The sequence below is a fragment of the Lichenostomus cassidix genome, unplaced genomic scaffold, assembly GCF_008360975.1.
Source record: "Lichenostomus cassidix isolate B80296 unplaced genomic scaffold, HeHo_3.0 HiC_scaffold_38, whole genome shotgun sequence".
In the NCBI taxonomy this organism is placed as follows: domain Eukaryota; kingdom Metazoa; phylum Chordata; class Aves; order Passeriformes; family Meliphagidae; genus Lichenostomus; species Lichenostomus cassidix.
Window position 1 is genome coordinate 16,912 of NW_028147440.1, and position 25,966 is coordinate 42,877.

General features: G+C 64.4%; 7 protein-coding genes and 1 non-coding gene across 18 annotated transcripts; 4 read left to right on the forward strand and 4 right to left on the reverse strand.

Annotated features, from left to right (window-relative positions):
* The first annotated feature begins 734 nt into the window (after positions 1 to 734).
* Positions 735 to 926, forward strand: LOC146422811 (U2 spliceosomal RNA). The gene has a single exon (XR_014847886.1). It is a non-coding gene; the product is annotated as a U2 spliceosomal RNA (small nuclear RNA).
* A 3,312-nt stretch (positions 927 to 4,238) lies between these two features.
* LOC146422812 (ferritin heavy chain A-like) lies at positions 4,239 to 5,568 on the reverse strand. The gene is made up of 4 exons (XM_085045635.1): positions 5,339 to 5,568; positions 4,999 to 5,145; positions 4,777 to 4,902; positions 4,239 to 4,567 (listed from the first exon to the last, which is right to left on the reverse strand). Exons 1-4 carry the CDS (start codon positions 5,438 to 5,440, stop codon positions 4,391 to 4,393), a joined length of 552 nt encoding a protein of 183 aa, XP_084901761.1. The 5' UTR covers positions 5,441 to 5,568; the 3' UTR covers positions 4,239 to 4,390.
* A 1,119-nt stretch (positions 5,569 to 6,687) lies between these two features.
* Positions 6,688 to 9,561, reverse strand: BAX (BCL2 associated X, apoptosis regulator). The gene is made up of 6 exons (XM_085045633.1): positions 9,391 to 9,561; positions 9,224 to 9,272; positions 8,301 to 8,462; positions 8,081 to 8,216; positions 7,904 to 8,008; positions 6,688 to 7,635 (listed from the first exon to the last, which is right to left on the reverse strand). The coding sequence occupies exons 1-6, from the start codon at positions 9,518 to 9,520 to the stop codon at positions 7,534 to 7,536; spliced, it is 684 nt and encodes a 227-aa protein (XP_084901759.1). The 5' UTR covers positions 9,521 to 9,561; the 3' UTR covers positions 6,688 to 7,533.
* A 63-nt stretch (positions 9,562 to 9,624) lies between these two features.
* On the forward strand, positions 9,625 to 11,892 carry CD37 (CD37 molecule). 2 transcript variants are annotated; one of them, XM_085045623.1, is made up of 9 exons: positions 9,628 to 9,883; positions 9,968 to 10,035; positions 10,294 to 10,366; positions 10,462 to 10,586; positions 10,820 to 10,894; positions 10,992 to 11,096; positions 11,164 to 11,343; positions 11,418 to 11,501; positions 11,747 to 11,892. In XM_085045623.1, the coding sequence occupies exons 2-9, from the start codon at positions 9,970 to 9,972 to the stop codon at positions 11,822 to 11,824; spliced, it is 786 nt and encodes a 261-aa protein (XP_084901749.1). In that variant the 5' UTR covers positions 9,628 to 9,883; positions 9,968 to 9,969; the 3' UTR covers positions 11,825 to 11,892. The 2 variants fall into 2 exon arrangements, with proteins under 2 accessions (XP_084901751.1, XP_084901749.1); XM_085045625.1 differs by lacking the exon at positions 11,418 to 11,501 and having other exon boundaries at positions 9,625 to 9,883.
* Positions 11,893 to 12,028: 136 nt separating this feature from the next.
* KASH5 (KASH domain containing 5) lies at positions 12,029 to 14,672 on the forward strand. Its single transcript, XM_085045622.1, is given in 14 exon segments — positions 12,029 to 12,221; positions 12,293 to 12,367; positions 12,454 to 12,634; positions 12,780 to 12,829; positions 12,910 to 12,976; positions 13,056 to 13,199; positions 13,277 to 13,394; positions 13,472 to 13,526; positions 13,529 to 13,674; positions 13,767 to 13,823; positions 13,922 to 13,981; positions 14,114 to 14,178; positions 14,267 to 14,324; positions 14,391 to 14,672. Coding segments are annotated over 14 exon segments (1,374 nt in total). The 5' UTR covers positions 12,029 to 12,172; the 3' UTR covers positions 14,640 to 14,672.
* An 82-nt stretch (positions 14,673 to 14,754) lies between these two features.
* Positions 14,755 to 17,011, reverse strand: FLT3LG (fms related receptor tyrosine kinase 3 ligand). 6 transcript variants are annotated; one of them, XM_085045626.1, is made up of 7 exons: positions 16,777 to 17,011; positions 16,577 to 16,678; positions 16,246 to 16,299; positions 15,980 to 16,123; positions 15,558 to 15,690; positions 15,010 to 15,486; positions 14,755 to 14,907 (listed from the first exon to the last, which is right to left on the reverse strand). In XM_085045626.1, the coding sequence occupies exons 1-6, from the start codon at positions 16,804 to 16,806 to the stop codon at positions 15,041 to 15,043; spliced, it is 909 nt and encodes a 302-aa protein (XP_084901752.1). In that variant the 5' UTR covers positions 16,807 to 17,011; the 3' UTR covers positions 14,755 to 14,907; positions 15,010 to 15,040. The 6 variants fall into 6 exon arrangements, with proteins under 6 accessions (XP_084901752.1, XP_084901753.1, XP_084901756.1 ...); XM_085045627.1 differs by lacking the exon at positions 16,577 to 16,678; XM_085045630.1 differs by having other exon boundaries at positions 16,246 to 16,340; positions 16,577 to 17,011.
* A 223-nt stretch (positions 17,012 to 17,234) lies between these two features.
* Positions 17,235 to 23,285, reverse strand: ALDH16A1 (aldehyde dehydrogenase 16 family member A1). Of its 5 annotated transcripts, none has more exons than XM_085045619.1 (16): positions 23,043 to 23,285; positions 22,542 to 22,644; positions 22,012 to 22,138; positions 21,279 to 21,610; positions 20,820 to 21,007; positions 20,538 to 20,693; positions 20,117 to 20,308; positions 19,661 to 19,765; positions 19,439 to 19,575; positions 19,273 to 19,366; positions 19,002 to 19,063; positions 18,647 to 18,724; positions 18,369 to 18,543; positions 18,047 to 18,223; positions 17,681 to 17,803; positions 17,235 to 17,494 (listed from the first exon to the last, which is right to left on the reverse strand). In XM_085045619.1, exons 1-16 carry the CDS (start codon positions 23,136 to 23,138, stop codon positions 17,333 to 17,335), a joined length of 2,307 nt encoding a protein of 768 aa, XP_084901745.1. In that variant the 5' UTR covers positions 23,139 to 23,285; the 3' UTR covers positions 17,235 to 17,332. The 5 variants fall into 5 exon arrangements, with proteins under 5 accessions (XP_084901745.1, XP_084901744.1, XP_084901743.1 ...); XM_085045618.1 differs by lacking the exon at positions 23,043 to 23,285 and having other exon boundaries at positions 21,279 to 21,356; positions 21,429 to 21,610; positions 22,542 to 22,935; XM_085045617.1 differs by lacking the exon at positions 23,043 to 23,285 and having other exon boundaries at positions 22,542 to 22,935.
* Positions 23,286 to 23,331: 46 nt separating this feature from the next.
* On the forward strand, positions 23,332 to 25,875 carry PIH1D1 (PIH1 domain containing 1). Its single transcript, XM_085045632.1, has 9 exons — positions 23,332 to 23,564; positions 23,639 to 23,702; positions 23,800 to 23,988; positions 24,084 to 24,145; positions 24,217 to 24,301; positions 24,381 to 24,474; positions 24,549 to 24,639; positions 25,122 to 25,322; positions 25,406 to 25,875. Exons 1-9 carry the CDS (start codon positions 23,481 to 23,483, stop codon positions 25,436 to 25,438), a joined length of 903 nt encoding a protein of 300 aa, XP_084901758.1. The 5' UTR covers positions 23,332 to 23,480; the 3' UTR covers positions 25,439 to 25,875.
* The last annotated feature ends 91 nt before the right edge of the window (positions 25,876 to 25,966 follow it).

Here is a 25,966-nt window from a genome sequence, read left to right on the forward strand (position 1 = left end):
CCGGCAGAGCGGGCCGGGCGCGAGCCGCGCCTCGTGAGGGAAATGCAAATGAGGAGGCTATGGGCGGGGTTTGCGGCGGTGGGGGGGAACGGAGGGGGCGGTTATGCAAATTAGAATTACCTCATGCCCGAGGTGCATCCTGGGAGAAACGGGCGGGGTTATGCAAATCGGCATGACCTCATGCCCGAGGTGCATCCTGGGAGAAATGGGCGGGGTTATGCAAATCGGGATGACCTCATGCCCGAGGTGCACCCTGGGAGAAATGGGCGGGGCTATGCAAATTAGAATGACCTAATGCCCGAGGTGCATCCTGGGAGAAATGGGCGGGGTTATGCAAATCGGCATGACCTCATGCCCGAGGTGCACCCTGGGATAAATGGGCGGGGTTATGCAAATCGGCATGACCTCATGCCCGAGGTGCACCCTGGGAGAAATGGGCGGGGCTATGCAAATCGGCATTACCTCATGCCCGAGGTGCATCCTGGGAGAAATGGGCGGGGCTATGCAAATCTCAGAACTCGCTCAGCGAACGGCACCACGGGAAATTGAGGCGCGGGTGCGAATTTTGGGGGGATTTAAGGCTCAGCGCCCCAGCAGCGCGGGCGGAAAGGGCGGCAGGCGAGCGGGAAAGGGCGCGGGAAGAGCTGCGAAAGAGCTGGAGGGCGGAGAAATGGTCGCCGTGACTTGTGCGTGAGGCGTGCGGGGTGCGGGCGGGAGCGCGGGTGGCGGTGGGCACCGCTTGTCGGCCTTGTGGCTAAGATGAAGTGTAGTGTTTGTTGTTATCAGTTTATTATCTGACACGTCCTCGATGAGAGAACTCTATATGAGGCGGATTTTAGTGCTTGGGAGTTAGATTCGGGACCTGTGTCCCTCCGCTCCGCGCATCGTCCCGGTATTACGGTGCCTCCGGGCACGGTGCACCCCCGCAGAGGACCATGGCTTGGTTAAAAACAGATTAAAATCAGAAATAGTGGGAATTGCCGAAGCTATCCCGCGCTATCGCCCACCCTTTTCTGCTGAAATAACGCTTCTCCGCCTCCCGAGCGGCTGCCAGGCTCGGGCGGCGCTGATTCTCTCCCCTCTCCCCTCGCAGGTGCCGCGAGATGGCGGCGCCTCCCGCGCGCACTTTTTTGGGTTAAACTCCGTGATTTCGCCGCTTTCCGGGTGAGTTTAAACTTTTTCTGAGGGAAATAAAGGATAATAATGTTGTTTAAATGAATCGGGGAGGGGATTTGGGCAGTTTTACCAAATAAAACCGTGAGGGAGGTGAGGAGCGGGGCGGGGAGCCGCGCGGGTCTCTTTTTTGCAGCTCTTCGATCGCGGATGTTGCTACGATGCAAATAAAGATCTCGATTCTTTTTAAAAACATGGATTTTGTTTATTTGTGAGGTAAAAACGGAGCAAAACCTCATCGGAGCCGCTTCCGCAGCGGCCGGGAGGTCCTGGGGGTGACCTACGAGATCCCGGGAGTCCCCAAAGCCGGAAAATTCCCTGAAGCTCCCCCCCGACCCTCCCCGGTTTCCTCAGCAATTTTGGGGACGATGCGACAATTTTGGGGGATTTTCGGGCGTTCCCCGTGTCCTCCCCGGGATTTCCCCCTTCCCCTGCTCTTAACGCAGCCCCGAGGGTCCCTCTGCCGCCCCCGAAGAGCCCCAGAAAGGGGCGAGGAATGCCCGAAGCCCCCTGTCCCGAACCCGCCCGGCAGGATGAAGGGGGGGGGGGTATGCAAATTACAATTACCTCATGCCCGATGTGCATCCTGGGAAAAATGGGCGGGGTTATGCAAATCGGCATGACCTCATGCCCGAGGTGCACCCTGGGAGAAATGGGCGGGGTTATGCAAATTAGAATGACCTCATGCCCGAGGTGCATCCTGGGAGAAATGGGCGGGGTTATGCAAATCGGCATGACCTCATGCCCGAGGTGCACCCTGGGATAAATGGGCGGGGTTATGCAAATTAGAATGACCTCATGCCCGAGGTGCATCCTGGGAGAAATGGGCGGGGTTAAGCAAATCGACATTACCTCATGCCCGAGGTGCACCCTGGGATAAAGGGTTATGCAAATTAGAATGACCTCATGCCCGAGGTGCATCCGAGAAATGGGCGGGGTTATGCAAATCGGCATGACCTCATGCCCGAGGTGCACCCTGGGAGAAATGGGCGGGGTTATGCAAATCGGCATGACCTCATGCCCGAGGTGCATCCTGGGAGAAATGGGCGGGGTTATGCAAATCGGCATGACCTCATGCCCGAGGTGCATCCTGGGAGAAATGGGCGGGGTTATGCAAATCGGCATGACCTCATGCCCGAGGTGCATCCTGGGAGAAATGGGCGGGGTTATGCAAATCGGCATGACCTCATGCCCGAGGTGCATCCTGGGAGAAATGGGCGGGGTTATGCAAATCGGCATGACCTCATGCCCGAGGTGCATCCTGGGAGAAATGGGCGGGGTTATGCAAATCGGCATGACCTCATGCCCGAGGTGCACCCTGGGAGAAATGGGCGGGGTTATGCAAATCGGCATGACCTCATGCCCGAGGTGCATCCTGGGAGAAATGGGCGGGGTTATGCAAATCGGCATGACCTCATGCACAACAGCCTCATGGGACAAAAAGGCGGGGTTATGCTAATTTTACTTCTGTAATGATTGCATGGCATCTAGGGTACAAGGGCGGGGTTATGCAAACTAGATGAAACGCGGCGCAAATTTTGGTATGGGTAAAGGGGCGGGGTCATGCAAATTAAAGGACATTCCCGCATGAATGGCATCTGGGGAAAAGAGGTCCGGTCATGCAAATTAGATCACTGCGCGCAGCGGTCGACGGCATCATGGCGGATGAAGGTCGGTCAGGCAAACTCGATTCCTTAGCGGCGCGAATTGGAGCTTGACAGCTTTATTGGGGGATTTTCAGAGTTTAGGCTTGGGGGCGCGGGGGGCGCGGGAGAGATAAGGGGTTACAAGCCTTTCTTGAGTCCCCGAAAAAAGACCTTTTTTACATTTTTCCCCATTTTCCCCACAAAAATCCCCTGTCAGCTCCTATCAGCCCCGGCTCGGCAAATTCAACCGCAAGGTCCGAGCGGCCAAAAGCCGAGCGCAGCACCTTCGCTGTGCCTCTGCCGGCCTGTCCGGCCCTGCTGGCCGCGCCGAGCCCTTGCTGCGAGCCGCGGAATCCATGGGAAAACTCCTGCAGCTCCCGAGCCTTTCCGCCCCTCCCGGAGCTCCCAGCGCCTCGCGAACTACCCGCGCTGCCGGCTGCAGGGGCGGGGTTTTGCATATTAGAGACACGCGGTACCGCTAGGTGTGCATCTGGGGAGCGATATTTGGGGGAAATTCGGAGGATTTAGCGGTCAGTGCTTCAGAAACATGTGCTGACGTGCGGGACGACAGCGAGAAAGAGTCTCTAAATCGCTAGGAAAAGGTGCGGGGCGGCGCGGGGGAGACAGTGAGGTGTGTGTTTGTCGAGCGGGGTGCCAGCGGGAGTGTGTAAATAAAGCAATAGTTGTAACGATGCGTTTTGGCAAAGATCCACTGAAACTAAACAGTGCTTAATTAGTTACTGGCTGTTACGGCTGCTTTGCGGCTGCTGCAACTTGGAGACGTGGGACCCATGGACGCAGAACATACTGCCTTAATCGTGCCTCGGCTTTCAACGCAGAACACTTAATTGTAAGATGCCTGAGCCAGGGTGATTTCGACAACACTCATTTCCCCATAGCAAGAAACTATAGCAAGAAACGCTCCCCTTTCTCTGTTCACTACTGACGGCTTTGCAGCGAGCTGATTGACCTCATTCCAGGCAGAGCATTCAGCAAGAGACGGGGCTATAAAGATTAAATTAGAATGGGAAACCCCTTCCCTGCTCCTCCACACACTGCTCCTCCACACACTGCTCCTTGGCACAGGGCTCATCCCTCAGCACTGCCTCAGCCCAAAACTCTGCTTCCAGGTTCATACAGGTGCTCTCACAGCCCCTGCAAGATGCTCCATCACTGCTTAAGAGCCCACCTTAGATGGCAATCACCCACCTCAGGTATGCACAGGTAGCCCCCCCCAAAAGCAGCCCCAAGCCCCTCCTCACCCTCACTGGCACACCTGGACCTGCCCCAGATGTTGCCCACCCATAAAGTACCCAAGCCATCACCTGCCCCCTGTCCTGCCAGGCCCTACCAACCCCACCCCAACTCCCAGTTTGTGTGCCCCCCACAGGGGGAGGGGACAAATATACAGGAGACAAATGGAGGCAAAGACAGACCCTTTATTGGAATCATGCTGGGGGAGCCCAGCAGGCAGAGCCCCCTTAGATGGGGCAGGAGGGGTTACAAGGGTCTGGGAGTACCAGGAAGGGTGTCCTGGGGGATGCCCATGGAGGCAAATGGGGTCACCAGGTTCAGCTGCGCTCCTCCAAGCTCAGACGGTCAAACAGGTACTCGCCAAGACCAGCTGGGCCAGCCCCGGGCCCCGCAGCCCCCACGGTGAGGCGTCGCAGGTTGGTAGCATGGTCCCCTAGCACCTTGATGGCCTTCACCTGCTCATCCAGGTAGTGGGACTCCAGAAAGTCACAAAGCTGCAGGACAAAGGGGGATCAGCCAGAGCCTGGGCTCTGGGGGAGGAGAGGGCCCCCCCCAGGAGCAACTGGAGATTCCAAGGACCCTGGGAGAGGGAGCCCCGGGGTGGCCCTCAAGGCAGAGGCATGAGAAAAGGGAGGAAGTGGGAGCAAGCCGGGGGGGCCAGACCATTGAAGGGGCAGGAGGGGAAAGCCAGAGCACCACTCACGTGGGGGTCCCCCTTCTCGGCAGCCAGGCCGTGCAGGTCCAACAGCGCCTGGTTCACAGACTTCTCCAGCTGCAGCGCCGCTTCCACCGCCTCCAGCGCCGACCCCCAGGTGTCCCGCTCGGGCTTCTGCGGGACACGGGCCGTCACCCGAGGAGCCCAAGTACCCCCACGGCCAACCCAACCCCCGCCCCCCCCAACCACTGCCCGCCCGCTCGCCCCCACCTTGATGTCCTGCAGAAGAACGCGGCCCCCGCGGCGCGTCTGGAAGCGCAGGAGCCCCTCGGCGTGTTCCCGCTCCTCCCGCGACTGCTCCAAGAAAAACCGGGCGAGCCGCGGCAAGGCCACGTCGTCCCTCTCGAAGTAAAACCCCTGCGGGAGAAAAGAGAGGAAGGAGTGATGAGGGGGAGTCCCAGGACCCCCTCCGAATTCCCAGGATTCCGCCCTCCCGAGCGGCGCCGCCCCCACCAGCTCCGGGGCCGGAGGAGAAAAACAAGTTTCGGGGTTTTGAGGTGCAGGAAGGGGGGTCCCCAACCCCGCGGGCGGGGGTCACGAGCGCCCCTACCATGGAGAGGTAGACGTAGGAAGCATAGAGCTCCATGTTGGCCATGCGGTTGACGGCGGCTTCGCAGTCGCGGTGGTAATTCTGGCGGATCTGAGAGTCCATGGCGGGATGGATGGATAGATGGACAGATAGATAGATAGATGGATGGATGGATGGACGAATGGCCGGGAGCAGCCGGTTCCGTTCAAGCACTGTTGAAGCGAGAACGCGGCTGTGGCTGCACAAAGCCCGGCAGTTTCTTTTATAGTCCGTCAACGATGGGCGGGGAAAAGGGGGGACGCCCCCCCCCACCCCTTCCCCCTCGCCGGAAAGAGCCGGCAGGGTGCAGTGGCCTTGGCCCTTGGCCCTGTTTATCACACGGTCCCACAGTCAGCATGACTGGGCAGGATTTTGGAAGGGGGGGTCCTTCCCCACGTTTGTGTCCTCCCCACGCGGAGTCCTCCCGGACGGGGGGCGGCTGGGAGAGACCCCCAGCTCCCTGCTGGATGGGGGAGCACAGGGAGCCTGGCAGAGGTTGGGAGGGTGTTTTTGGGTGTCCTGCCCGGTCCTGGGGTGCCGATAGCCCGTTCATGGGAGTTTAATGGGTTATGGGGTGGGGAAGGAGCTGACTCAGCGCCGGGGCCATAAAAGAGGAACTTGGCCCCAGGGAAGTGCTGACTCCTCGTTTCCTTTGCTCTGGGACTGAGGGGAACTAAGGGAGACTGGTTGGAACTGGGAGTTCCACAGCGCTTCCCTTCTTCCCTCATCCCTTGGGGTCCCCGCAACTCCAGGGGGCCCGGTACTCGGCTGGACCTGAGACGAGAGTGCGGGGTGGAAGAATGGCCCCAGACACCCCGGCACCCCCCCCAACCACCCCCACTCCCCCCGAAGCCACCCCAAAGTCCTTTTGATGCTGGGTCCAGAGTCTCCACTGCAGGAAGGACACGGCCCCGTGGAGAAGGGTCCCGATGTTGGACCCCCACCCCAATACCCACTCCTGCTCAGTGAACCCCTGGGTCGGGACACCCTCCATCCCTGCCCCCCGGTTTTCAAGCCCCACTGACACCAAACATCCACCATGCCCCTGCACGAGGGTAGACCCCTCCCTACCTCTCCCTCCTTAAACTGGGACCCCCAACCCCTGAGATGTATTTGGACAAAGGGAAGGGGAGCGGCCCCTGAGCCCCTCACAAAGGGCCCCGTGAAACCGCCCCTGCCCGCCCAGCTACGTGAAAAAAGCAAAGCTGAAATCGGTGCTACCCCGCCCCTCCCAATTCCTGCCCCGTACCCCCCGCATTCCCATCCAAACCCCGAGATCCCCAAGGAGGTTTTGGGGGACGGGACAGGGACACGGGGGTTGGAAACACCCATCAAGGTTCATGTTTGCCTTTTATTTCCATCGAAATTCCCTAGATACAAAAAACAAGGTACAAAAAAAGAGAAGAAAAAACCACTATGGAAAGAAGCAAAGGGGAAAGGCAGGGCCCGCCCATTTTTTGGAAGGGGGTCCCCGTGATGTCACCCCGGAAAGCACCGTGGGGGTTGGGGAAGTGGGTCACTTTGCCCCCACCCCAGCCTCGGGGACATGGGGGACCTGCAAAACCAGGGGGTTGAGGGGGTGTAAACGGGGGGTGTGGCACCCCCCACCCTGAGAGCCTCCACCCCGGGAGGGGGGTATTGCACCTGGGGGGGCCCTTTTTGGGGGGTGGGGACCCCAAATAAATATTCACCCTACAGCCATGGCTGTAACCCTCCCCCCCACCCCCCCACCTCATATTGGGGGGGACACAGAGACACCCCCCCCATCCCACACACCCCCATAGCAGGGGGTGGAACCGCAGGACCTCCTCCCCCACCCGAAGCACCACAAGTCCTGGGGTCAAACCAAAGCCAGGGAGGGGGACCCCAGCACTGGGACTGGGGGGCATTTTAGGAGGAGGAAGTGTTCCCCCTCCCAACACGCCCCGCCCCCCCCCGCCAAATCCCAGCCGTGGCCTCTGGGCACTTATGGGAAGAGCTGGGGAGGGCCTGGGGAGGGAGGGGAGGGTGTCCCCCCACCTTCATCACCACCCCAAAATCCAGGTGAGCAAGTCCTGTTGGTTAAAAACCCCCCCAGCCCTGGAAGGCGCTGGGGGTCAGCACCATCCCTGCCGGCAGGGTCAGTCCAGGGAGAAGTCCGGGAGTGGGGGGGGACATAATGTAGTCCCCATGAAGATCTACGACATCTTCCAGATGGTCAGCGAGGCTGTGAGGACGCCAGCGGCGAAGATGGTGATGGTCTGCCAGGTGGGGGTCCCAAAGTGGGACAATAGCCCTTCCTGTGGGGAGCAGACACAGGAGGGGGCATCACTACATGTTGAGGGTTCCCAAAACCTCCCCTTACCTCCCCCCAAAATAACCAGACTCAGGGGTATTGGGAAACAGGGGATGGAGAGGAGGATTTGGGGTAGAAGCAGAAGTTAGGCAGGAGTAATTCCCAAACAGGGACTTGGCCCCCCAAAGAACAGGAAGCTTTGGGGCAAGAGGGGATGTTGGGGAAGAGTCAGGGGTTCGGACCCCCAAGGAATGGGGGCTTTTGGGCCTCACCCATCCACCCTGGGCCTGAATCCAGGCCAGCACGTGCTCCTGGAGATACTCCATGGTCCAGCGCAGGATGGTCTGGACCAGCTCCGGGACCTTGGTGCAGAGGGCCTGCAGGGAGCCAGGGCAGTTGGAGAGGGTTAAGGGGGACCAGGGAGGGGCTTTGGGGAGCTCCAGACTCACCTTCAGCACCAGTTTGCAGGCAAAGTAGAATAAGGCGACCACACGGCCCCAGTTGAAAGTGCCGTCGGCGAACATCTCCTTGGCCACGCGGAAAAACAGCTTTTTGGGGGCGTCGCACCCCACCTGCTCAATCATCCTGGGGCAGGGGATTGTGGGGACAGTGAGGGCAAGGTTGGGGACACCGGGGACCCTCCATCCAAAATAAGTGGCAGCTGCCCACCTCTGCAGCTCCATGTTGCTGTCGAGCTCATCACCGATGCGCCGCAGGCACTCGCTGAGGCGTTTGGTGTCTGGGCTGCTGGGCTGTGACTCACCCAGCTCGGCCACGCTCAGGGCCACAGCCTGGGGGTCCCCACAGCGCTCCACACGGTCCCGCACGAACCTGGGACCCCCGACACTCTGCATGCCCGCCATGTCCCCCCCCAGCTCCGTGTGACCCAATCCCTGCGTCCCACCTGGAGCCCGAGTCCTTCCCGCCCCGTGTCTTGCCTAGAGCCCAGGTTACCCGTGTTCCAGCTGAACCCCAATTTCCAGGACCCTCTCAAGTCCTCCCTAATGTCCCCCCTGAGTCCCACGGACCACAAGCCCCCACGTACTGTGTCCCCCAGTTCCCCCTTCGCTCCCAAGTTCCCCCCTTGAACCTCATGTTCCCCCAGTTCTGCATCCCCTCAAGCCCCCCCAACTTTCCAATGCCCCCCCCTACCCAGCGTCCGGCCAGAATCCCCACAAATCCCCAAACCCGATGTCCCTCCCAAGTGTCTCCAGATCCCCCTGCGCCCCCAAGTGCCGGGATCCTCTCAAGTGCCCCTAATTCACCGCCAAGTCCCCAGTTTCCTCCACGCTCCGTGTCCCTCCATGTCCCCGCTGCACCTCAAGTCCCCCCCGCAGTCCCACGTCCTCCCTGAACCATGTGTTCCCTCAATCGCCCCATATTTCCTCTGCACCCTAAGGGCCACCCGCACCCCGTGTCCTCCAACTCCCCATCCCTAACCCGCACCCTGAGTCCCCCCAGCAGCCTCTCATGTCCCCCAAGTCCCCTCCCAGTCCCAAATTACTCCCGCACCCTGAGGCGCACGAGTCGCCCCTTGTCCCCCATCAGCCCCGCCCGTTAGCCCGCCGGTCCCCGGCCCCTCCACCACTCACGCCCGCAGCAGGATCGCCCCCGTCTCCATGATCTGGTCCGAGGAGGCCCCTGCGGAGAGCGGGGCGCTGATCGGGGAGGTAGGCGGCCACCGACCACGGCCGCCACCGCCCCCCGGGCCCGTACAAGCCGCGCCCCTCCGGGGGTCCCGCCAAGCCCCCTCACTCACCGCCGACCCCCGGGGGCGGGGCGGGGCCGCCGGAGCCACCCCCGGCCCCGGCCCCGGCCCCGGCCCCGGGATCGCCGCCGCCGCCGCAGCTGCCCCCGCCCCGCTGGGCCGAAGCCGCCGCCGCCGCCATCGCGCCCGCACCACGTGGTCCAGGCCGGCCTCACGTGATACTGGCGGATGGGTGCTGGTCACGTGACAGGGAACTGTTTTATGCATTCAGAGGCGTGGCCGCTGCCATCGCCACGCCCCTCACGCGTCGGTCCCGCCTCGTGGCCCGTCATTCATTTCTCGGTCACGCCCCCGCAGCCCCCCGGGACCCCCGGGGTCACCCCACACTCCCGGGGGTCAGACCGGGGGTCAGACCGGAGGTCACCCCCCCCGTATCGTCCGTGGGGGTCCCGGGGCGACGTCCGCGAGGTGCTTCCGCCGGCCCCGGGGCTTCCTGCGGGGCCCGAGGCGGCGGCGGAGGACGGGGCGGGAGGAGTGGCCGCAGGTGCGCGGGGGGAACCGGGGGTACGGGGGGGCGGTTTGGGCTTGGGGTGGGTTCTGAGTTCGTGTGTGTGTGACCCCCCTGCAGAAATGAGCGCCAAAAGCTGCCTCGGCTGCACCAAGTGCTTCCTGTTCTTCCTCAACCTCTTGTTCTTCGTGAGTAGGGCTGTGGGGGGACTTGGGGGGCAGGGGGAAGATGGGGGGATACGGGGCTTTGGGGGGAGCTGGGGAGCAGGGGGGAGATGCGGGACATAGAGCTTGGGAGGACTTGGGGGACGGGGGGAGGTGGTGAGACCTGGGGCTAAGAGGACACGAGGATACGGGGGGGACCTGGGGGCGAGCAACCATCTCCCAGCACTTGTGAGCACTGGGAGTCTACCATTTTCTGACCTGAGCTCCCCCCGGCCACCCCAGATACTGGGCATCCTCCTCCTCGCCTTCGGCTTTTGGGTCCTCTTCGACCGGCAGAGCTTCGCCGCTGTGCTGGGTAAGGGACCCCCTCAAAGGGTGGGATACCCCAAGACGTGTTGCACCCCGATCTGGGAAGCTCCCTGACCCCCTTCCCCCCTCCGTGTCCCCCAGGTTCACCACTGGTCAGCCTGAGGGTCTGGTCCTACGGGTTCTCTGGGGTCGGCATCGTCACGATGTTCCTGGGATTCCTAGGGTGCCTGGGTGCCCTCAAGGAGGTCAAACTCATGCTGGGGCTGGTGAGTTGGGGGGCTGGGGGGGGCCGAGAGGAGTCACAGAACTGCGGGGGAGCGGCTGGAGTAGCTGTGCTGCAACTTCCTGGGGCAACCGCAGGGCCACGTGGTGCCACCACATCCTGTGCCTGGGGAGCAGCAGTAAAGAGTGGGGGGACCCCTCTGAGCTGCCCCCAGTGCTTGGGAGGGACTGGGGGAGAGGTCTGGCTGACCCCCACCTTCCCTGTTTGTCCCAAAAGTATTTTGGGATCCTGCTGCTGCTCTTCGCTGCCCAGATCACAGTGGGCATCATCATCTACACGCAGCGTGCTGCCGTGAGTGCAGGGGGAACCCCGGGGCTGGGGGGGACCCCGGGGTGGGGCAGGGGACCCCAGTTTCGTGGGGCAATGCTGTGCTGATTCCCCTCCCCAGCTGGCTACAAAGGTGGCCACCTACGCAGAGGAGCTGATCCAGGGGTACCCGGCCCAGGGACCTCATGGAGACCCACACGAGAGCTGGGATGCTGTCCAGCAGCAGGTGAGACCCGCCAAAAGGACCTTCAAAGCCACCTCACGGCCACCCTACTGACCCCTTGCCCCTCCAGCTTGGCTGCTGTGGCTGGAAAGGACCCCAGGACTGGGACCACCACAATGATCCCACCGGGGACACAGACAGGGCCATCGCTTGCTCCTGCCTCAGGGCACCCAACAGCACCCATGAGACCCCATGGATGCTCCCTCACGGCCGCTGCCCCACAGCTGTGTCCCAGAACATCTTCCCTGAGGTGAGGCACGGGGGAATCAAGGGGTCGTGGAGCTCTGGGGGGGGCTCAAAGTGACCCCCCAGTTGTCACCCCAGGGCTGCAAGCAGAGGGTCCAGACCTGGCTGGCTGGAAACCTGGTCGCCATCGTGGGGGTTTGCATAGGCATCGGCCTGGGGGAGGTAAGGATGGCTGCCCTGGGCAGCAGCCTGCTGAGCTGGGGCTATAAATGGTTGGGAGGTTATGGGACCATAGGGTGGGTGGCTTGGGCAGCGGCTGGGAGGCCAGGGAGTATTCAGGGGAGGGTCTGTGGGGAGCCAGGGAGTTGGTGGGGATTGAGGGCGACCAGAAGGGTCTGGGAGGGGTTCAGAGTGGACGACAAGGGGGTCAGGAATCTGGCGGGGCTGATCCCGCTCTCTGCTCCCAGCTCTCCCTGCTGATGCTGTCGATGTTCCTGCTCCGGAACCTGGACTCCCACTACGAGAAGCTGCTGCGGGGAATATGAGGGGGTCGGGGAGGGATGGAGGGAAGCGCGGGCCGGTGTTCTCCTTCAATAAAAGCCGTTGGGAAGTAGCGGAATCGAAACGGGACCGAGAGGGGACGGGGAACGCGCGGCCCGCGTGGAGCAGCGCGTGCCGCGCCCCTTTCCCCGCCCCTTTTATCTTGACACGCCTCCTTTACTCTGGGCGGGAACGGCTCGCGCGAGGCCCCGCCCCTTTTCCCCGCCGTGAGGCGATTCTCGCCCCCTCACCGGCTCCCCCTCAGGCCCACGACGGCCCTGGAACACCTCAAAAACCACCGACCGCCGGCTGTCCACTGGGGCAGCGGCGACACCGGAGCACCCCCGAACACGATGACTGCGGAGGGGCCCTGCGCCCCGGGCGCGGTCATCTCCCTGCCAGGTGCGGGGACCATGAGGGAGTGGGGCGGGGGTGTGGGACCGGCCCCTCCATAACCTATGTTCCCCCCTCAGCCCCTGCCGAGAGCAGCTGCTCAGACGAGTTCGCCCTCGACTGCACCTTTGCTGCCTGTGACCCCGAGCGCACAGGTAGCCAAGCTCCTGGGGCCATGGTGTCCACGGCGAAACTCCCCCGGGATGGTCACTACTGTCCCTGACCCTTCCATCTGCCCCAGGGACGGTGCAGCCGCAGCGGGTGGTCGAATACGTGGCAGCGATGACAGGGCACAGTGGGCATGATGGGCAGCTGCGGGCACTGCGGCAGGCGCTGGACCCTGCAGCCGCAGGCACTGCGCTAGACTGGACCGGATTCCGCACAGCCATGCGTGCCTGGATCACGGCGTGCCGCCAGGACGGGTCAGTGCCAAGGGATGTGGCAGCACCTGGGGCAAGCTGGACCGGACAGTAGGGCCAGCAGGACAGGCTGGTGCCAAGGGATGGGGCAGTACCCAGGGCTGGAAAGACCAGTCAGTGGTGCTGACCCACAGCTCCATCCATGCAGGGCCGAGGAGCAGGATGTGGCAACTGGCGACACTGGACCAGCACCAGCGGGTGGGTGTTGGCACAGGAAAAGGGAGTTGGTGTGGCCCCAATGGGGACACAAGCACAGCCCCCTGTGTCCCATCCCTCAGAGGACAATGGACACACATCCCCAGCAGACAGCCAGCTCCAGGTTGAATACATGGACGTCACCACCCTGTAAGTGCCCGCTGCGGGGACACCCCGCCATCCCTGGCCGTGCTCCCAGGAGCACCCCAGGATCCATGGAACTTCCCAGCAATGCTGAGACCATGGGGCTGCGGAGCCGTGCCCGGCAACTGGCGGCCCAGAACGCCAAACTGCAGCGGGATGCCGAGCTGGCCGAGGAGCTCAACACCCACCTGGCCGAGGAGACTGCGCAGCTTCAGGCGCAGCTGCGAAGGTGCTCCCAGGGGGCTCCTGGGGATGGGGTCTGGATCAGCATCCTGGGAATGCTGAAACACTCTTTGCCCCCGGCAGCAGCCGGCAGGTGCTGGAGCAGGCCAGGGTGGCCGCCGAGGAGCTGGAGGACATGAAGGCCGTGGCAAAGCGGCTGGAGGAGGAGAACGCCGAGCTCCGGCGGCAGGCACGACACATGGTGAGAGGCTCAGCTGAGGTGCCACGCAGTGTCACATGGTGTTACGTGGTGTCCTCTCACGGTCATGCCCTCCCCAGGAGAAGGAGCAGCGTAGCCTGTGCTCACGGGCTGAGGGTCTACAGGAGGAGGTGAGCCTGGCAGCGGGGGCTACCCCAGTGGAGCAGTGCTGCAGGGAACCCCAGCCCCATTTCACCCCTGGCAGAACCAGCGGCTCCTCACTGAGGGCCAGGGATTGCGGGAGCAGATCCAGGCACAGGCAGCCCAGATGGCCAGCCTGGAGGTGAGCAGTGGCACAGTGACCGTGGTGGGTGGTGCTGGGGGCTGTGTTAGAAAGACGACAAGGAGTGTCCATGTCCCCATTCCTCTGCGCAGGCCCAGCTCTGCCGTGGCACTGCCCTGCTCTCTGCCCGGGATGCAGCCCTTGCCCAGGTGAGCACTACCCAGTGACACTGCCACCACCTCAGCTGTCGCCAGGGCCACCCCCAGCCCTCTCCCACAGCCCCTCACATCTGGGCCCTGTCCCACAGGCAGGGCAGCGGGCACAGGAGCTGACAGCAGCACTGGAGGACTACGAGCAGGTGGTGCAGGTATGGCATGTCTGGCCTTGGTGTGAGCCCAGGCAGTGGCCACAGAGCCCCTGGGCCACAGCAGGGCATAACGGTGCCCACCCTCTATGTGGGGGTCAAGGGCAGAGGTTGACAACCCCCTTCTCCCCCCAGGAATTGCGGCTGGAGACGACGCGACTGCGGCAGCAGCTGGGCCGGATGCGGGATGCCTGGGCCATGTACAGGGGGGGACATGTGGGTGGGGGACTTCCTCGAGACACTCCGGAATCCTATCTTGCCACCCCCACCCTTCTCTCCTTCCCACAGGCGCCCGTGGTGCCCACGTGGACAGCCAGACATCCAGGCCACGGCAGCAGTGAGCCAGGTAAGGGTGGGGTCTTAGGAGACCCCACAGAGTCCAGGCAGCCACTGACCCAGAGGCTCTGCCCAGGGGACAGGGGACATAGAGGTGGAGGAGGACACAGGGACAGCGCTATCCGGAGGAGGAGACCTGGTGGAGAGCAGTGAGGAGGTGGCCGAGGAAGTGCCCAAGGAGGTGGCCCCACAGGCTCCGTTGTCACCGTGGGCGCCATTGTCACCATGGGCTCTGGCGCTGCTGGCACTGCTGGCCCTGCTCTACCTCCTGCCCCGCCAGTGGCCACAGCCCCAGCTGCGCCACCGGAGCCCCCCGCCCCTGTGAGCCCCCCTTCCCCCAGTAAAGACCAGTTGGGTATTGCTGTGTCCACCCCAGTCTGTACCAGTTCTGCCAAACACTCGTCCCAGCCCGCCCAGTTGCTCCCACAGCAGGGTCAGAGTCAGGGTGTCAACATCAGCTTTATGGGTCCTGCGGGGGGCCATGCTGGGCCCCCCCATCTGTCCAGCTTCGGGAGATCCCGGTGTAGTAGCCCCCAAGGGCTTCCAGCAGGGAACCGGGTGTTCCCCATCTCTCACCAGTGGCTCAGGCCAGCCTGGACAGGGGCAGAGGGTGAGGACCTAATGATCCAGGGGCCTCCCCTGGTGCCCCTCAGGACATTCCCAATGATCCCACTAACCAGGAGCCCTACCAGTACCTGTGTCTGTCCCCAAGTCCTGCTCAGCGACTCAGGTCCCATCCTGCTCCAACGTCGGGGGTCCCTGTAAGGGCTGGGGGGGGCTGAGGGGAGGGATCTCCCAGTGCTCCCCAGTGCTCCCAGTGCCCTCAATCCTCCCACTGTCACCAGCGCTCCCAGTGACCCCAAGATACCCAGCACCCACAGTGTTCCCTGTGTCCCTATCACACACAGCACCCCCAGTTCTCCCCGTGCCCCCACCGCCCCCAGTGCTGCCAGTAACACCAGTGCCTCCGGTGTCCCCAGTGTCCTTCAGCACCCCTAGCATCCCCACCTGGGTACAGGGTCTCCTCCATAGCACCCAGGCCACCGCTGCCAGGCCCAGGGCCCCCCCAACTCCCCCCAGCAGCACCAGCCCATGTCCAGTGGAGCTGGGGGGTCCCTGCCTGGCCCCCAAGGTCCTCTCGTGCTGTACTGCTGGGCTGGTCAGCACCGGGCCTGGGGGAAGATAGGGATCAGCAGCTGCCCTGGTGGGGTTGAGGGGGGTCTCTCAGGGGTCCCAGAGGTACCTGGGCGGCAGCGCAGGTGGGAGCAGCCGGGGAAGTGTGGGGGTCTCCCTTGCAGCTCCCCCAGGTGCTGCGCGAGGGTCTCCAGCAGCTGCGACACGTTCACCGTCTCCAGCCGGACACAGCCCTGGGGGTCCTGGAGGGATGTCATAGGAACCCCCCCAGGTGACCCCTAACCCCTTCTGAACCACTCTGGGAAACCCTAGAAATGCCCCAGAGCTCCCACATCCCCCCAGGACCCCCAGAATTACCCTGACACCTGAGGGTAACCCCAGACCCCTGTGGGGTCCCCAGAGCCCCTCAGACCCCCAGACTCACCTTGGCCTCCCCAGGATCACCCCATAACCACCCACCAAGAGCCTCCCAACCCCCTTCCCGAGGACCCCCAGGACCCCCCAGAGCCCAGCCCAGGGCCCCCCAATCACCTGGATGTGGCACTCGGCCACAAAGTGGAGCTGGGCAAGGAGCGTCCTGAGCAGGGGAGCCAAATCCTTCCCCGCCACCTCCAACATTCGCTGCAGAGCCACCACCCCGAAGTGAAGCCCCCAGAGATCAGAGCAGCTGCTGTCCTGAGAGGGGCAGGGGAGTTCAGGATTTGGGGGGACACAGGTCAGGGGTCAGATGTGTCAGGGATTGCAGGAAGAGGGGAGGATTTGGGGGTCACACAGAATTCAGGGAGGGTCTTGCTCACCGGCTCTAGGTTGCTGGGCATCATCACAGGGTAGTCGAGGAGCAGCCAGGGGGTCTGTGGGAGGGGTCAGCGGGTCCCCAAAACAGCCCAGAGGGCTGAGGGGGGCACTCAGGGGGTCCCCAATGACTCTTTGGGGGTGGAGGGGTGCAGTTAGGGGGTTTTTGGGATCCACGATGGGGCCTTCCCTGGGGCATGAGGGAGACTGGGGGGGTTGGGGAGGCCGCAGGGGAATTCTTTGCCTCTCAGGGGGATCCAGGAGGTCCCGTGAGGATCCCAGAGATCGGAGGGGGTCCCAGGGTGTGCAGGAGGGGGTCCTGGGGGCGGGTCTCACCAGGTTGTTCAGGTGGGCGCTGAAGGTGCTGCTGACAGGGTTAAAGCCAAAGGAGCAGCAGCTGCTGGGGGCGGGCACGACCAGGAGGAGCAGGAAGGGCACCTGGGGGGGCACCGGGGGGGCTCTGGGCGTCCCGAGGGGTTCTTACGGGAGTCCCAGAGGGGCGTGGGGCAAATTGCAAGGGAGGGGTCCCCACTTACCAGAGCAGAGCTGGGGGGGGGCAAGTCCATGGCGCTGCTGAGCTGGGGGCAGTGTATGGGGACCCGCTACCACTCCCGGAACCACCCCCAAGACCCCCCCCGGGACCCCTCGGGCCGCAGCAGAGCTGTCGCCGAAAGTGAAAGTGGGACCGAGCCGGGAGGGGGCCCAGGAAACCGGAGGGCGCAGCGGGACGTCCTGAGCCTCCCCCTCCCTCCCCGTGGACCCCTGGCCACCCCCTCCTCACCCCGGGGACCCCCTCCCGAATCCCACGGGGACTGCGGCGCTCTGGACCCCCCGCCGGGCCCAGCAGAGCTTTGGGTGCGGCTGCCCCGAGCGAGGGAGGGGGGCCCGGGCGTCCGGACACGTGCAGGGGCGGGGCACCCCCAAAATATCCCCCCACTCCACCCCGACACCGCCCCCGCACCCCCCACATTCCCCAGAGAGACACGACAGCGGCTGCGGCTCGGAGCAGTTTACTGCGGTGGAGGTCGCGAGGTGGGGGGCACAGTGTAAGGTCCGAAATCCCTGCAGATTTGGGGGGTTCTGCGGGGGCTCTCAGGGACCGCCTCCCGGCAGCCAAAGAAAGTGGGGGCGGGTGCAGCGCAGCTCCAGCTCCCGCTCGGCGCCGGGAAGGGGGTCCTGCCCTGGGACCCCCAGGAGTCCCTCCGGGACACCCCAAATGCGGGGGACACTCACGGCAGAGGCCCAGTCGCAGTCCTGGGGGAACGACACAAGAGGAGACAGCTGGGGTGACGTCCCCCGCGCCCCAAATCCCCACCACAGCAATAGTCCCAAGGCTTGGGACCCCCTAAAATGTCACAGAGATCCGCCCAGTGCCACTGTCCACCCTCACGTCCACACATTCTGTCCTCCCCCACGCCCGTGTCGTTCCCCCCAACTCACCGCTTCCACCCCCCAGAGCCAGAGTCCATCCGGGTGCTGTCGTGCCAGGTGGGATCCAGACCCCCGGGAATTCCCGGGAAGCACCGTCAGGGCACCCCCCGGGAGCCCCGCGGCCACCAGAGCCTGGGGACACATGGGAAGGGGGGAGTGTCACGGAAGGGGGGTGTCCTGTACTGATGGGAGGAGACATGGGGGCTCCTGGAGGGTTTCAGAGGGGCACATAGGGGGTCAGAGGGGGCACATGGGGGCTCCCAGGGGCCGCGGAAGGGGACGTGTAGGGACTTATGGAGGGGGTCCTGAGGAGGTGTCACAGGTGTCACCCGGGGGTCCCGGAGGGGTCAGCCGGGGGGTCCAGGGGTTCCGCACCTTCCGTAGCCGTTGTGCGGGGCCAGATCCGCCAGGGGGCGCCACCACCACGACGCAGTTTCCGAGCGCGAGTGCGGGGGGGAGGAGCTCCAGAGCCAAGGGGTGGCACCGACCCCAGACCACGCCCACCACTCCGAGCGGCCGCCGTGTCACCAGGACACGCCCACCGGGCACCTCCTGCGGCGGGATTAGTCACGCCCCTTCAGAGGCCACGCCAAGTCGCCCAGGACACCTCCCATTTCACCGCCCGGTCCCGCCTCCTTTTTGGGTCACCCACTCAGGCTCCGCCCCCTCCCAGTCCCCACCCCTTTGATGGGCATACCTGTACGGCTCCGCCCATGCGCTCCACGTGCGCCGCCCAGCGCAGCAGCGCCCTCTGCAAGCTCCCGTTGGTGTCGCCATTGTCGCCGTCCTTGGGGGTCCCGTGTCCCCCCACCAGCGCCGCCGCCGCCCCCCGCAACACCCGGGCCCGCGACGCCCCCGGCAGCCGCCACCACCTGCGGTAGTCGGGGGCGCTGGGGACCGACCCCTCTCTCCAAGGGGTCCCATCATCGGGGACATCTCTGGAGGGGCCACCCCCTCTCCTCCCCCGTCACTCACCCCGGGGTGGCCCTGCGGGCGGCGGCCACGGCCTGAGCCAGGTCAGGATCGCCGGGGTCATCCACGGTCACCAGTGGGCTGGGACAGGAAACAGGGAGTCAAAGGGCATCGCTGCGGGGGGAACTCCAGGGGGGCACCGGGACCACTTGAAGAGGAAGAATCGGGGTCTTGAGGGGGACACGGGACCCTCTGGAGGGATGGGATGGGGCTTGCACCACCAGAAGGGGGAAGAAGGGGATCCTGGGAGTGTTAAACTGGGGTCCCAGTGGGGTCCAGGTCTCAAGAGTTCTTGTCCTGAGACCCCTAATCTGGGGTCTCCATGCTGGGAAGGGGTCCCTGTCCCATCAGGGCGTACCTGAGCAGCTCGTCCACCTTGGGGGGCGGTTCCCAGGGGGGGCACCTGAACTCTTGCAGCGCCTGGAGGGGGTGCAGAGCACATCTGCAACGGCACAGGATCCCCCCAACCTGGGAAGCCCCAAAACCCACCCCATTCTCCCCCGAACCATTCAGGAGGACCTATCCCAGGAAACCCCCTCATCCCTCCAGGGCTCCCCCAAACCCCCCTGCGACCCCTCCCAAACCACACAAGACCCCCCCCCCAGAGAGCTCCCTTGGGACTCCCCCACCTCATCCAGATCAGTGTCCGTGGCTCCCCCGGCACAGCCCCCACAGGGGTCCAGCAGGTCCAAGGTGTTGACCCACACCAGCCCCTGGGGCAGCCTGGAGAGAGGCCAGTGGTCAGTGCTGAGTGGTCACTCTGGGGCTCAGGATTTAGATGGGGATGACGGTCACCTGTTGGCCGTGTCCAAGGCCACAGTGATGTCCTGGGCCCAGACTGCAGCAGCCGCGGTTCGGGGCAGTGCTGAGGCCATGGCCACAGCTTCGGTGGGGCCACGCACAGGCAGCAGCACCAGCAACGGCCCCGGGGCCTGGCAGGGCAAGGGGACACTCAGGGGACCCCCGAAAGGCACCCCCAGGCCCCCTGCCCACCCCACCTCGCCCAGGGGCACCCACCAGCTCCCGGAGGCAGCGCGAAGTCGGGGCCACCCCCGAGATCAGTGTGGGGGGGTAGAAACGATCCCCCACCTCCGGCAATGGTGGCAGTGGAGCCTGGAAAACCTGGGGGGGGAAACAGGGGTTCCAACGAGCAGGGACCCCCAAAGTGCCACCCAGGGCGTCCCCAAACTGCCCCCAGGGGACCCCCAAAAGCCCCACAGCTGGTCCCGATATCCAGGAACATCCAAAATGCCCCCCAGGGGACCCCAATATCCAGGAACCCCAAAATTTTCCCCCAGATGACCCCTCCATCTCTCTCACAGGGGACCCAATGTCCAGGAACTCTCAAACTCGACTCCAACATCTGGAAACCCCCAAAGACCACATGCCCCTCCCCACCCCCCACCATCCCTCTGTGTCACCCCAATGTCCCCATAGCCACCCCACCCCTGGCTCCCTTTGTGTCCCACTCACCTGAGCCCCCTCCTCCCGTGCCTCCTGCACCACCCCCTCAGGCGGGGGAGCCCCAGGGGGCAGCGGCCCCACCTCTGTTTTGGGGTCCAGGGGGTCCCCAACCTGCAGCCCCCCGAGCCGGGCCCGGATCCGCCGCTCCAGCGCTGCCACCACTGCGTCCTGAGCCAGCACCACGCACCCCCCGCACAGGAACTGGGGACACGGTGGGCGGATGTCAGGGCAGCCTGTGACCCTCCAGGGGCCCCCCAGAAAAACTCCCCAAACCCCCCAAAAAAACCTCACAACCCCCCCCACCCCCCCCACAAAAATCCCCCCAAAAAAACCCTGAAAACCCCCTGAAATCTCCCCCCCAAAAAAAACCTGAAAAAAACACCCCAAAAAACCTCCCCAAAACCACCCCCAAAAACCCCCCAAACCCCACCAGTGCCGGGGGGTTGGCGGTGGTGGTGGCAATAGCAGAGGCTGCGCTGTCCAGGTCGGCTGAGTCAAGGACGATGACAACAATGCGGCCCCCCTGGGGACACCCCAGGCGTGGCCCCCGGCACGGAGACCCCCAAACCAGAGACTGCAGCTCCTCCTGGGGAAGGGGGGACAGCGAATGGGGACCCCCAGGCACACCTGGGAACCCGTGAACTGGGGGGGGGGGGTGGGAGGGGGCAGCACCCCGTTGTTGTCACCTCCCATTGCTGTGACATCGCTGTACCTGGGGGGCTCCGAGAAAGGTGACAGAGGTGACCTCAGGGTGGGCGCGCAGGGCCTTGCACAGCCCTGGGGGTCCTGCTAGGATGTTGAGGACCCCAGGGGGCAGCGCCGCCCCCTCCCCGCTGAGCTCCCCCAGCAGCAGCAGCGGCAGAGCTGTGGCCGGTGGGGACAGGACCAGAGCCGTGTTCCCTGTGAGGACACACCAAAATGTCTGGGACATCCCACAGGGACATCAGGACACCCCAGAATACCTGGGACCCCCGACAGGGCCATCAGGAAGCCCCCCAGACCTGGATTGCTCCCTTATTCCTTGGATCCCCTATTGTCCCCAAGGTCCCCAACTGTACCCTATATCTGCTCTCATCCCTAAGGTCTTCAGTTGTCCACAGAGTCACCACAGTTGTTCTCTGGATTCACAACTGTCCCCAACCTCAGAAACTGTCCCCCCCACTCCACTCACCCATGGCCAGGAGTGGCCCCAGTTTCCAGAGCAGTGCTGGCAGTGAGCAGGGACCCTCCAGGACCACGGCCACCACCCCTGGGGAACACACAGGCACGTCAGAGGACACGGGGAGGGGACAGGGGACACTGTGGGGACAGAGCCACTCACCCAGGGGGGTCCAGCCCTCCAGGCCAGGGGGGCCAAGCTGGGCCCCTGCCGCAGGCACCCTGAGCAGCCGCAGCCCCAAGTCCAGGTCAGCTCCGAGGGTCCGGCAGAGCGGCCGCCCACTGGTCAGGGCCAGCAGGGCTCCCATCGTCCCCCTGTGGTCACCTTCCAGCGTGGCAGCCAGCCTGGGGGGCACCGGGGACACAGCGGGGAACACGGGAGGGTCACAGGGGGGACACTGGGAGATGGCAGGGGGAGCATAAGAGGGTCACTGGGGACAGGGGGAACACTGGGGATGTGGGGGACAAGGGCAACCTTGGGTGTGACACTGGAACACACAAGGGAGACATCGGGAGAGTACACAGGGAACATTGGGGCGACACTGGGATGCACAAGAGGGACACGGGGACACCAGGGATGGAGTACACAGGGAGGGTTCAGGGGAAGCTTGGAGGGATTTGGAGTCACCCAGGTTCATTTGGGGTCATGCTGCCACAGGGGACAGGGAAACAGGGACAGGTCAAAAGTCACCTGAGGGGCACAGAGAAGGTCACTGGGAGTCACTGGAGATCACAGGGTCACTCACCGGGTCAGGCACTGCCCCCGCTGGGGTCCCCCCAGCCCCGCCCAGGCCTCAGCTGCTGCTGCTGCTGCTGCCACAGCTGCAGCAAGGTCCGAACTGTCCCCCGCTGGCACCACAGCCACTGTCCGGCCTGAGGACAGACAGGGTGTGACAGGCTGGCCACCAACTGCCATCCCGACCCCAAATCCTGACCCCCAATCCATGACCCTGATCCCAAACCCGGACCCCAGTGCCTTGCCCTGACTGTGACTCCCAAACCCTGACCCCAAATCCATGACCCTGACCTAATCCCTGACCCCAGTCCCTGATGCCTGAACCTGGCCCTGGTCCTGGTCTCGACCAGTGACCCCGAATCTCTGACCTTGACCCTTAACCCCCAACCCTGTCCCCATTCCTGACCCCCAATCCATGGCCCTGCCCGTAACCCGTGACCCTCAATACTGACCCTGACCTGATCCCCAATCCTTGACCCCAATCCATGACCCCCAACCCCTGACCCCAATCCTTGTCCCCTCCCTGTCCCCTCCCCATACCGGTGGCGGCCTCCCGGCACTCCAGGCTCGTCCTTCCCGGCGGCTTCAACCAGGTTCCGGCCACAAAGTGTCCGAGGCTGCGGCCGTGGGACTCCAGCCATGCCTGGGGAGAGATGGGGGGACACCCCTGGGACCCCCCGGCCCAAGCAAAGCCCCTCCCCTCCCCCAGAATGACCTTGGGCCCATGGGGGGACTTTGACCCCGACACACCCCAAGGGACGCTGGGCTTCCCCCGTGACCCCTCCAGTCCCAGAAACCCCTCAGGAACCCTCAGTGTCTCCCAGGACCACCCCATCCCCACGGGACCCCTAAAACCGGCCCCAATTCCCCCCAAGATGCTTCTCCCAGCCCCATTATTTCCCTCAGCTCCCCCAGACCACCCCCCAGTTTTTCAGAAGCCTCTCAAGAGCCCCCCTAGGTCCTCAGGGCCACGCCGAGGACGGCCAGGGTCCTCTCAGGAACCCACAGGGCCACCCAGGGGGACGCCCAGACCCCCCTCACTTCTCCCGGGTTGCTCCTGCCGGGGATCGGCCCCTCCTCCATCGTGGCGAAGATTTTGGGGACCGGGGGAACCCCGAGGAGCTCCAGAGCCGCCATCGCCGCCGAGGGGCCACAGAGACGGGGCGGGGTTGGACAGAGCAGCCCCGGGGCACCACCGGGACCGGGGCGGGTTGGACAGATCAGCCCTCAATGGTCATCGAGACGGGGCAGGATCGGCCAGAGCGGTCCCCAGGGACCACTGAGACGGGGCGGAAGGGGACAGAGTGTCCCCGTGTAACCATGGAGACAGGTCCCCGCCGAAGGCGGAAGTGACGGAACGTAAAAGAGCGGCGGCCGCGGTGAGGGCGGCCCGGGCGATTCCCGAGGGTTTCGGGACGTCCCGGACCGGGGGTCGTGGTGTCCGCCCCCGGATCCTCCCACATCCCGGCCCCTCAGGCCATGGCGGACCCGTCGCTGCTCTCGGCCGAGCTGGAGACGGACGAGGCAGAGGAGGAGGCGGCGCTGCGGCGGCTCCTGCTGCAGGTGGGTCCCGGGAAGGGTCCCGATCCCGATCCCGATCCCGATCCCGGTTGTGAAGCTTCGCCGTATTCCCGCAGGTGACCCCGGACCATGAGGAGCCCCCGCGCCCCGGCCCCGCCCGCGCGGTCACCCCGCAACCGGGTACGGGGGGGCTTTGGTGGATTTTCTGGAGGGTTTGGGGGATCCCCGCCGCCCCCTGACCCCATCCCGCATGTCCCGTGTCCCGTCCCCCCCCCAGGGCTGTGCGTGAAGACCCGCGCGGGGGGGGACAAAGTGTTCGTCAACGTTTGTCACTCGCCCGACGTGCCGCCGCCCCCCCCGATGTCCCCCGCGGGACTCCAGAGGCTCCTGCAGGACCCCCCGGGCCCCGACGGCGCCTTCCGGATCCCGATGAGCCTTGGGGAGCCCCACGCCGAGCTGGACCGAGGTCAGAGACCTCCCCGAAATTGTCCCCAAATTCCTCCTTCGCCAACCACTCCCCATGACACCAGAATTCTCCTGAAATCGCCTCAAATTCCACAGGAGGCCGGGGCTGCACCGCTTACGATGTGGTGGTGAATTCGGACTTCTTCAGGACACTGCAGGTGAGGGTCGGGGTGGGTAAATTGGGGTCTTGGGGGTTTGGGGGAACTCTGACTCTCCCTCGTCCCCCTAGGCTGATCCTTTGTATCTCGAGTTCTTCCTGACTGTGGCCATGGAGGGGCTGTCGGAGAAGTACGGGGTGGAACTGGAGCTCACTGGTGAGACTGGGGGAACTGGGAGGGTTCAGACGGGGCTAGGGGAATCTGACCCCCCCATGACTCCCCCTGCTACCCCCAGGCTGGCGGGTGCTGCGGAACCGGAAATTCCTGGGCTCCATCTCAGCCCAAAACATCCGGGCCCGATCCCGGCCTCACATCCAGGAGCTTCCGGGGTGAGTGGGGACCCCCCTGGGACCCATCCCCAAAAACTCCGGAGCCCTCCCACCCTGACCTGTGCCCCCCCCAGCCCCCCGGACCGACCCCAGTTCGTGGTGGTGGCCGAGCCCTCGGCCCAGGAGCCACAGGTGCTGCAGGCCCGGGTCCACCTGCCCCACGTGGTGAGTGGGGCAACTGGGGGGAACTGGGAAGTGCTGGGGTTGGGATATGCGGAGTTTCTCTTATTCCAGGAGGCTTCAGGGGACAATGGGGAGAGATTGGGAAATTCAGGGGGGCACTGGGAGGTGGGAGCAGGGTTGGGTTCCCAGCATCCTGGGGGCTACAAGGGGGGAACTGGAAGGTGCTGGGGGGGACTTGGGGGTTGGGATGGGGAGAAGTTCCACCATCCTGGGGGAGAATGGGGGTACCTGAGAGGCACTGGGGGGTGAGCAGGGGCTCCAGAGGTTAGGATGGGGAGGTTCCCATCATCCTGGGGGGGCACTAGGGGGAACTGGGAGGTGCTGAGGGTTGTGGTGGGGGGTACGGGTTTCCATGAGAATGGGGGGTTTAGGGGACAATGGAGAGCTCTCCTAAAGCCCAAGGAGGGGCTGGAGGTAATGTGGGCGGGTCCTAATCTGACCCCGCCTCTCTCGGCCCCGCCCAGGAGGGGGCGGGGACTCTCTGGCTAGGGCTGAGTGAGGAACGACTGCTGCTGGTCCGCCCGCCGCCAGGGGGCGCCGCCGCGGAGTGGGGGGCGTGTCCGCCAGGGGGCGCTGCGGCCGAGTCGGGGGCGCTGCTGGAGCTGGGCCTGCCCCTCCCCCCGGACCCCGCGCGGTGCCGCGCGCGCTTCCACCGCCGCTCCAAGGTAACCATGGCAACAGCGCGCTGGACACGCCCCCTCTTGCCGCGGGACACGCCCACACGGTGAGCACTTGGCGCCCCCTACAGGTTCTCACGGTAACGATGCCGCTGCGGGCGTGAGAGACACGGGACGCCCCGGCGGAACCCCCCTGAGAGCTTCCGCGATCGGTCTGGACCCTCCTGGACCCCCCACCCCAGGATCATCTTGGACTTCTCCTTGGGGTTTCCCTTCAGGACTCTCTGACCTCTTTGAGGCCTTTCTTGGGACGGTTCTGAACGCCCCTAGATATCTCAGGGACCCTCCACAAGATCCCCTGATCTCCGGGAACCCCTCTCCAGGATACTTCTGGACCTCCCACCCCGGAATTGTCACAGACTTCCCCTTGGGGACCCCCCTTATCCTTCCAGGTTCATCCTGAAACCCCCTCAAGACCCTCCTGTTCCTCCCTCCTAACCCTCCTGGCCCCTCTTCCTGCCCTCTGCATCCCTTTGGACCCCCCATGCTCCCTCCCATCCCCTTTTTTGTAGAAAACCCCCCAATAAAAGTTAAATCCAAACTGTGTTGTGTGATTGGCCGAGATCCTCCCCCAGCGCCCCCCCTGGGCAGCTCAGCCCACGCAGGGGGGGATTGGGGGGGATTTAGGGCTG